General features: G+C 35.9%; 1 protein-coding gene across 3 annotated transcripts in view; it reads left to right on the top strand.

Annotated features, from left to right (window-relative positions):
• The window catches only part of LOC142337634 (dynein axonemal heavy chain 7-like), a 291,470-nt gene extending 282,872 nt beyond the window's left edge, over positions 1–8,598 (top strand). For 2 of the 3 annotated variants that reach the window (XM_075387009.1, XM_075387011.1), the window contains exons 61-69: positions 285–510; positions 819–956; positions 1,358–1,582; positions 1,895–2,191; positions 2,759–2,862; positions 5,084–5,288; positions 6,220–6,357; positions 7,642–7,736; positions 8,162–8,598. In XM_075387009.1, the coding sequence (XP_075243124.1) occupies positions 285–510; positions 819–956; positions 1,358–1,582; positions 1,895–2,191; positions 2,759–2,862; positions 5,084–5,288; positions 6,220–6,357; positions 7,642–7,736; positions 8,162–8,471 (1,738 nt within the window). In that variant the 3' untranslated portion in view covers positions 8,472–8,598. Of the gene's footprint in view, positions 1–284; positions 511–818; positions 957–1,357; positions 1,583–1,894; positions 2,192–2,758; positions 2,863–5,083; positions 5,289–6,219; positions 6,358–7,641; positions 7,737–8,161 lie in introns of those variants that run through there. The other variant, XM_075387012.1, reaches the window with a different exon arrangement.
• The last annotated feature ends 1,673 nt before the right edge of the window (positions 8,599–10,271 follow it).

A 10,271-nucleotide genomic window follows, 5' to 3' on the forward strand; every position in this document is an offset into this window, starting at 1 on the left:
ATAAAGCGTGCCAAAGTTTCCCTCATTAAACGGATTATTTGCATTACATAATAAACAGCATTTAAGTTGTTATATTGTATACTTCGTAGTAAAATAACACTACCTTTTCCATATTACGATTATTTAATGTGGTTTTCGAGATTCAATTTTTCCTTAATTTCTGGGAAAAATTTTATTAAAAAATGGAAGGTCTTACACGATAAAAAAAATTCGCGAATTTGGAACATAATAATTGTTGAGATCGAAACTTTTCAAATGTGATATTCGAGCTGTTTGACCCGTAGACTGTGGCTTACAAGCTACCCCTCAGAGAGGTTCCCAGTGACAGTGCTTCAAGAGAGTGTGAAGATGACGAGTGAGTTGGCTGCAGGGCTAAAGAGTGGAATCCTACAAGCATACTTGGACGACCCCCTTTCTGACCCCAACTTCTTTGACATCACCCACGATCTACTCCTCGGTTCTTCCTCCACTTCGTCAGATGTCAATGGAAGTGCTCAGGAATTGCAGACCGTAAGTAATGCTAATGTTTTAATGCTAATATCGCTCTTAGTTGGATCCGGTACTAAATTGGTTCACAAGTTGAGGTGCCAAACCAAAAATACCTTTGGTCAGACCATCTTCTAGCCACATCGAGGCTTCGTCTTGTACCCGCTGTCACTTCAAGGAAGTTAAATTTTTTAGTTAGACGTTATTTTTTCTTCGAAATAGGAAAAATGAGTTCGAATTATGAACAAATCAATTCATCACTTGGGACAAATTATGAACTTGTAACCTACACAATAGGAGGAGGAAATATCAACGACCAGTTTTTTTTTCAGGCGTGGGAGCGACTGCTGTTGAGTCTGTGTTTCTTCCATGCAGTTGTGTCTGAGCGGAAGAGCTATGGTCCAATTGGCTGGAATATCCCATACTCCTTCAACCAATCGGATCTCAAAATATCAATACACCAGCTCAGAGTTTGTTACTCATCTTTTAAGGACTGGTCCATTTTTTAAGGAGGGAAAGAGACATCTCCAAATTGTTAAAAGATGACAATCGTCTTTCGAGTATGGCATAAATTTCAAAAAACCAATTGAATAAAACTCTTTTGTGTGGGAATTTTGTGTGGGATTAACCCTCAAAAATGCTCAAAAAGCATTTTAAATTGCCCGGTGAGCTTATGAGAATATATACTATCTCAAATGCAGTGCCTCGTCTGGCCTAGTCTTCGAAAAATCGATGGTTAATTTTTTCTGTGATCTCAAATCTTTTGTATTTACTTTCTCTTATTTACTTTGTTAGAAATTCATGCTATCTAGCTTATACAGAGATGTCTTTTATGTACGTTGCTTTATTAGCTATATCTGTACATTGGCAGGAATTCATTGTGGAGTACAGACAGGTGCCCTACGATGCCCTCACTTACCTGGTGGGGGAGAGTAACTATGGTGGGAAAGTGACCGATCAAAGGGACAGACGATGTCTCCTGTCTATCCTCAAGTCATACCTCAACCCAACTGTCCTGGATTCAAAATACAAGTTTGGGAATGTCGCCACCTTTTCACAGAAGCTCACTTACAATGAGTACCTGACTAGCATCAAGGTATATGCACTGTTTCGTCCTTTGAATAGCTGTAATCAATGTTTCTGATCCGATCCTCAATCGCAATTATTGTAATTCAAATCCACAATTCTTTTAAAAAAAATATGGTATGGTAAATGGTATCAGTCGAACAGCATTCTTGATTTGTCATATGACATTTTAATTCCAGCCAATTTTGTATTAATTTGGACCCGCATTGACTGCAAAATGTCTGCGCGAGTAGTTTTCAAGATGTTTCCGAAATTAGCAAACTATTTTGAAGTTCTATAGTTTTTAGTTCTGAATGTACTTACGGAGATAAATGTTATTTAGAACCTCCCGGATGTACAGACAGCTGTAATGTTTGACATGCACGAAAATGCAGACATAGCGAGAGAGTTGAAAGAGACCAAATCCCTAATTGACAACATCACATTAGTATATGGGAACCAGCTGAGAAATGACAATTCTACAACTGCGAATGCACCTTCTGAGACGAGGGAGAATTCGAGAGGATCTGGTCAGGATATGGTCGGAGACTTGGGTAGTGAGACTAGACTCGAAGCAGTTAAAGAGGTCACAGAGGCTGAGGATCCCGACATAGCAATGTGCACAAGTTTGGTTCACAAGGTAATGTTTTCCTTTTAAAGCATTCAAAGTAAAGTTTCAGCAAAAATCTCATTTTTACTTTTGTGGTATTTTAGGGTAATCGAGGAGGTAAATTTTGTATGTTTTAAGGTACGTTCGTACGTGAATAAGTTCTTTCATGAAAGAACCTGTGTTGACGTATAAACGCGACTATGCTCGACTTAAGTTTTTGTTTACTCTTGCTGGACTCGTGAAAACACCATTCTCGAGCTTAATTGGCTAAGGAACGACTCTAGACAGACCAATAAAAAGACTTAAGCTCTACTTTAAGGAACTAGGAAAATAGGCTGTGTCTTTATAGTGAATATTGACTGGTAGACTGTTGAGGTCTTTCCTTAAGTTCAGGTCTAGACTAATTTGGAGGGGAGGAGTAGAAAAGATTTCAGATTATTATTAATAATCCATAAATAAAAAATCTATGAATAAAACGGCTTAGACCGCTTTCAATTTAGTACCCTCTTAGACATTTCTGCAATAGCTAACGATGTTCACTAACTTCGACAATTTGTCATAAAACTATATTGAAAACGGAAAACGGCTCTGTTTCAGTTGTTGCCGTTGTTCGACATGAAAATGGCGAAGGAGAAGTACCCAGTGAAGTACTCTGACAGTCTCAACACTGTGCTTGTGCAGGAGTTACAGAGATACAACAAGTAAACGTTTCTTTGTGCTTTTCAGGCTACTTGAAAATTTTCCTATTGCTGCAAAAACGAGCAATTAGAGCCAGTTTTGGAATAGTCTTTGTGAAGTTCATAGCTGAAATCAATAGTGAGATCTTATGTAGTGATTTTCACACCGACCCCAGCTATTTTCTATGGAATATCGTATACTCAGGGTACGATATTCCATAAGAAGTACCTTCGGTCGGTATGAAATCACTACCTATGAGTTCACTTTTGACTTCTCATATGAACTTCATACAAAGAGTGAGTTCCAAAACCAAATCTCATTCCATATTTTGTTAAAAGAAACAGCGGAATGATCTAAGGTGAACAAAGACAAACTTACCACAGAAATCGTTGATTTTAAACCTAGGGATTAGTTGGTATATTCGATTTCTGCTGGACAAAAACGACGAAAACAATTGCTTTTCTTTCGATAGCTTTCGGTATTATTTTTTTGGTGTCTTTGGCATGTTAGTTTTGCAAACATGGAAAATCATAGTTATGTTTGGCTTACGGACTTAGGGAAATTGTCGGCACAATCCGTTTTCAAACGTATGAAGTCGTTTGTATGTTAGGTTTCAGGTCCAAAAAAATACAAGAAAACGTCTTTATTTAACTTTTTTAAGATGGTTTCAGAACTAAACGAGTATGGAATAATAAACTCATCAAGCTTCAATATATCAACTTTGAAGTATTATAAAAATAGTTTGAAACTTTGACCACCCAGGGTTGCACACTAAATTGTCTCAGAAGTACAGTTTAAAATTAAAAACTCCATTCTAGCGTGTGATTAAATCTTAAAGAAAAACGTATTATAACTCATTGGATTACACGGAAAAACCCGATGACATCTTACGTTTTAATTCCAGTTCTACCAATTGTCCAGCTTAAAACATACTCCTGTCATTTTACATAAATTTTCTGCAAACATGGGAAATTGCATTTTTTAGGAAAGTGTTTTTGTGTAAGACGTTGAACTTTTCACGCTATTTTGAATGGTTATACATTACCATCGTCTACAGATGCCAAAATTTCTGAGCACATTTAATCACTTTTGTGACAACATTTCACTTTTCCTATCTCAATACATTGTAGGTGTGAAACGTACTTGCAAACTTCGAGGTGGAATGAAATGGAGGTGCCCTGAATGGAAATTTTTACAATTACTTTAATTACAGTGATTTCAAAATTACAGTGTTTTCCAAAATTAATTTAATTAGATTTTGATTTAATTTGGAAGTGCATATTGCGTTTTCAAGGGCTGGAAGCAAAAATCAGTTTTAAAAGGAGCCGAATTCATTTTTTTATGTGAATTGGCTCGAAATAATTGTAGATTTCACAAACTAGCACCAAATATAATTGAATAATAAGGTAAGCATAATCCACAAAACATCAAAACATGAGAGATGAGAACAAACAAGGAAAATGAATTGGGTTTTCATTGTTAATAAAAAAATTCTTAGTCATATCCGCAGCCTGTTTAGGAAACCAACAGAGCATGGAAAAAGCAGATAGAAAAACTTCCATTATTGATTCTTAAATATGGTTACGAGAATGTGAAATCTGGTATTTCATACTGGTATTTCATACTAAAAATACTTTCAACAAAAGTTTGATGGGCTTATCTTAATTGTCCATTTTCTTTACTTTAAAAATACTTTCAACAAAAGTTTGATGGGCTTATCTTAATTGTCCATTTTCTTTGGGCAAGTTTTAATTGTCCAACATAATTTAAGCCTTTTCCGCATTGGGCGTCAAAAGAGAGGAATTCCATCCACATTTTTTGTAACTCGTGTTTTTTGGTACGGTAGACGCTTGTAATGTAGCATGACTTGCATGATGATGAATTGTTTTGCAATTCCTTTGCAATTTAAAACGTTTTTCTTACAAGGTTCTGGCTACAAAAAGTTCTTGTAATTAATTGCAAGAGATCTTATATTTGCAAGCATTTGCAGGCAGGATTTTAGGAGATAGGCGTTGAGTTGAACGCTCGGATATGAGATACGCGTGTTTATCCAATTCTCGTGCGAGGTTGACGGGTTTTCCATGACTTTGTGCAGATATGCTTGTAAAAAATTGGTGCAATGACTTTGAACGAATACTATAAGTTGAAATTGGCATAATAAAATTATCCGAAGAAATTATTTTGCTCGTCTATAATCAAAAGCAACAGATAAAAGCATTGTGACAAATGCACATCTGTTTTCAGCCTCAACGCAGAGATGCGTTCGAGCCTAGACAGTCTGGTGAAGGCGTCCAAGGGACTGATCATCCTCTCCTCTGAGCTGGAGGATCTCTCCCAGTCAGTCAGATCCAACAGGATACCCAAACTGTGGATGGCCAAATCGTACCCCTCCCTCAAGTCACTCTCAAACTATGTGGATGATCTAAGGGAGCGACTCCTCTTTTTCCAGGCAAGTTCTCTACTTTCTCACAATGAATAAATCATTCTTGGGTTGCAAATTATGTCATACATTTTTTAGAAACAGTTAAATTGATATCAAGCAACCTCTGATTTAGTTCTGCCGATTGAGTGTATGGGTTCTTAGATACCATTTCCAAAATCATTACAAACTAACATTATCTAACATTATGTTCACGTGATTTACGGTATAGAATTATATGAAATAAAATGGTTTTGTCATGTTTTGTCATTTAATGATTAAGAAAAGATTTTCCATTGTCGAGTTTTCAATTAACTTTCGTAAGTTATTTATTGTCGAATCGATGCTTTAATAAATGCCGTAGGTTACCGAAAAGTATTCCTTTTCATTCTGAGACAAACTACTTTGAAAATTTAATGGTCTAAGAACTGGACAAAAAATAAACGGATTATTGCGACCCTTTGGTTCTCTTCATCTAATTTTCTCCTGACCAGAGCTTGAAACACTCACGTGCAAGTTTTGAAATGGGAAATCTCTGCAGTGAGATTTTTCCTAAATACTGTGCCAGGTTTGAAAACTTCGAGTAATTTCAATCAAAGTTACGCGACTGCGCTAAAATCACTTTGAAATTCTCGCTTTCATCTCGAACTGCAGTCGACTTTAATTTCTTAAGTGGATTGATGCTTATACAAAAATCTGGCATTCGTCGAGAACAGCATAAACACGAACTTCGCTAGTTTTGGAATATGACTCTAGAATCGGCGCTCTGGAATCTGGAACTGCAGATGTCTGGCTTTTTAAAAGCTGCACGAGCGTTTTTTGAGTAATCATGTAAGATTTCCAGGTAATCCTTCAGGGATGGCATAACGAGATAGTATATTGTGTATGACACCATATATGATTTTTATAAAATTACTAAAAAAACGTCAACTGGGTTAGTTCAAACTGTGATCCCTTCCAGAAGTGGTTGGACGACGGACCTCCTGGCACTTTCTGGCTGAGTGGTTTCTTCTTCACTCAGGCATTTCTCACTGCCTGTATGCAAAATTATGCGAGAAACAACTCATGTCCCATTGACACCCTCCATTTTCAATTCAAGGTAGGTTTAAAGCATTCAATTCTACGCCAATAATTGTTCCGACCCCTCTTGAGGGGGGAGGAACTATATACTCAAATGATTTTTTTGTTCAGTCAATTTTGACCGATGGATATATTCATCGTAGAGAGTGATGAGTGGTATCATTAAAAAGCCCGTCCAGCGTAGAATATGAAATTAAAATTTTAATTTGAATTTCGTCTTCTAGAGCGAGTTTTCGTCTTCTTTCGTCTTCACATTTTCCGGAGTTTTTGCCTAAAATTTCGTCAATTTTACTAAAACATGGAAAAATTATTAACAATGGTACTGCTGATTTTATGTTTACAGACAAAAAGGTATTGTTGATTATTTTGATTTAATTTTTTGGCTAAAATTTTGGCTAAATATTTCAAAATTCAGTCTTTTTCATCAAAAATTGCCCGAAATAAGCTTCTTTAGTCCACTTTCATTAAATTTACCGGAAATACACACCCCAAAACAACTAACACAATCTTTGTAAACTACAAAGAGAGCTAGTCCTACTTCGACTTCAGTTGAGAGTAGTCTGGAATTAAAACCTTGCCAGTTTTTGCTAATTTTACTCTATGATTAACAAAAACGGTGCAGATATTTTTAATTTTTCAACTCAGAAATTATCTAGATCTATATTGTTCGATACAATTGAGTGTTACTATTGGACGAACTGCAACAGCAAGGTTCGTTTTGGTCCAATCTGGGACTGTTACAAATAAGATCTTTTTTAAAAAATCGATCCTTTTTATGTTTCTTCAAGAACCTAACAATTCAAATCAAAGCTCACTGTTGATAGGTCCAATTGACTTCCTAAGCAGTTCAAAAACAATGTAGCTAGTTTCTTTACTCGAAAGATTATGGTCGTTTTAACTTCACAATTTTTGTTCTTTGTCTATTTGTTACCTAGTCTCGTTAATTACAGGTCGCGTATGACAATATTGTTGTCGAGGCAAGGTACAAGTATACACAATCTAAAGTTTTTAAAGAATTGTTATTAATTTACTGGCTTCGACACGGGTTTTTCGAAAAGAGAGTAAACTAATTTTTGCTTTTGTCTGTAGTTGACGTTCTTTTTGTTGACGTAAGACACAGGTCTCAAGGGTTTCTTTGGGACGATTAAACGAACCTATTCAAATTTTTCAATTTGTAGCTAATGGCTTTCATCACTTTGAAAATAATTATTTTCGAAAAATACAAAAGTATTACCTAATTTTAAATAATGGTATCAACTTTTGTTTAAAAGTTCATAGGCTTTGAGTCTTATGCGTGTTGCAGGTCACTGACAAGGACTCTTACGAAGAGGGTGGTTCCGATGGCAGTGTGTATGTGAATGGACTCTTCATAAATGGTTGTCAATGGGACAGATCAAGGTACAAATTAGCATTTTGCATTCTATGTTGTTATCGTAATGATGCCCTTTCCGATAATTATCCACGCTGAACTATAAGAACATCATTTTAAACTACATTTTTATTATTATTAAGCACGCTGTTATGTGATTGTCTATGAAATGCATATAAAATTTCTGAAGATTCCTTTTGAAATTACAGTGTCCATTTCCGATATTTCAACTTACGCTCGGGGCACAAAAATCATTCATGGCTCATGATGATTTTAATTGATTAGATTTGTGATGCTTTTGGTCCCATTGAGAAGGTGGAATCAAAACAAGTAGCCAACTAAACAAGGTGTATTACCGTAGCTTGTCACATCGTGCCTTTTTCCACTTTGGAACAAAAAAAAGTATTAATCCGCTGAAATTAATTCGTAATTTAATCAAAAACTGAAGTTTCAGTTCCACATTGAAAGACTCCGACCCCCGAGTTCTCTTCCAAAAAATGCCAGCAATCATACTTCAACCATCAGGAAAACAGCCTACTGATAATCGAGACAGCCATAACTTATCCAATTCAGCAAATCACGGTATCAATCATTCTGGACACATTTATCAGTGCCCTTTATACAGAACAGCCGAGCGAAGAGGAGTGCTGTCAACAACTGGCCATTCCACTAACTTTCTCATGATGATCGACCTTCCTTCAGAACGAGAACCCAGTTTCTGGATAAACAGAGGCGTTGCTTTAGTTTGCCAACTTGAAGACTAAAACGGAAGATTCCAGTATGATCATTTAACATAGAATTGGATCAATTTTCTTTGCTAAGCATCTTAGTTTGACATCAGTAGTTATGACAACTTATATATCGCACTAATTTAATATTTATCTGACTAAACATCTCCATGCCTGCCTCGATTATGTGTTTACATTTTGCAGCAAACAAATTCCAAGCTAATTCAGTGTCAAATCGAAATGGAATTTCAATTTGATGAACACATTTGTTGTCACCAATTAAAAATAGAAACAAAACAAGTGCAAAAGGCATTCATTTTAATCGAAACAGATTGACTGAGCAAATTTTGGTTTGAAAAAATTTTAAGTGGGAAAGCAAGGAAACAACGTTTTTTAGTCTTCAAAAGTCAATAATAAATTTTTTGAGAGAGCTACCAAAATACTCATCGCCATAGGACTCATTGACTAAATTTTGTACCGGCTGAGAAAATTTGGCCCGTAACTACCATCACAATTTTACCTAAATAGCCACGACCCAAATTCTCGCGCAAAGAGAACATCTCAGAAAATTAGAGACAGTATCGCCCACCAGTTTTTTTTAATAACTGCCGTCATCCTCTCAGCAGCTATTATTTGGGCGCTCTCCTTTTTTACAATCCAAAGAATTTGTGTTTTATTGGTGCGCTGTCGTTTTGAAGATATGTTTGCACTTTCCCAGTTTTTTCACGTCATTAAGAAGTCCATTTAATATGTTAAATTTAATCACGCCGAAGTTTTAAGAGGAACAAAAAAACAAGTTCGTATTTAAATCGTGATTTTTTGCATCTAACTTTAAGGTGGAATGAGAAATTGGTGCCTGAAAAAATTTAGGCTGGAATTGTTTTGCGTGCATTAGTTTGACTTCTGTGATCAGTGTTTCCTCTATTGAGTACTTATAATATGAAACATTGAACAGCACTACAAGATAAAAATCAATTTTCGGAAATAATTTTTACACTCTTGATCCCCTACACTAGTGGTTTTCCTACCTATGAAATTCAGATCAAACGCAACGTTAACTTAACAGAAACCCGAATGTAAAGATTATGAAATAGATCCATGCTTCACAGTAAAAAGAGAGAGTGACAAGATGTGAGATGATTAATTGCTTTCAAATGAATTTTGTAGCAATTACATTAGTTCTTAGGTCTTTTAATGCAATTTTTTCTATGACTGATTTCTTTTCTTACCCATTTGACTTTTCGCTCTCAATAACGGGTTAAACAGGCTAGGATGTATTATTTTCTCTTGGAGCCTTACGCCTAACCAGTCTCTAAAGATGGGATTCATAAAAACTGTTTGCGGCGACATATGTATGGTATGAAGGGCTTAATCTTGAGATTTTGACCCCTCACTCAATCACCCCCCCCCCCTCTCGCCTTGTAACAACTTTTTTTACTGTGAAACTTGGATCTTGTTCATCAACTTTACATTGTTATTTCTGGTAAATGACCGTTGCGTTTTATCTGAATTAAAGGGTGCCAACTTACTTTTGCCGTTCAATATTCATATCTGTTCTAACTGTGCCTATTTCCAATTGCTTGATTTTTTCAAAGCGTAGTTAATTATGTTCAAACTTTCTCGACGTTTTGATGTCAATGAGAAGTCAAGTTAGAGTGGTGATTTCAGACACGCTAGAGTCGTGAAGGCAGAGAAAAAGCGACTACGTTTGAAACGTAACCTTTCTCAATGTGTGTTTTCAAATTCATAAGAAATTGGTGTTTGAGCGAATATTCGATTCCTGATTATTTCTTTTTCTCGTGCTGTAATTCAATTTCTTTTTCAGAATTTGTTCTC

The sequence above is a fragment of the Convolutriloba macropyga genome, chromosome 4 (genome assembly GCF_964194025.1).
Source record: "Convolutriloba macropyga chromosome 4, txConMacr16.3, whole genome shotgun sequence".
Classification (NCBI taxonomy): domain Eukaryota; kingdom Metazoa; phylum Xenacoelomorpha; order Acoela; family Convolutidae; genus Convolutriloba; species Convolutriloba macropyga.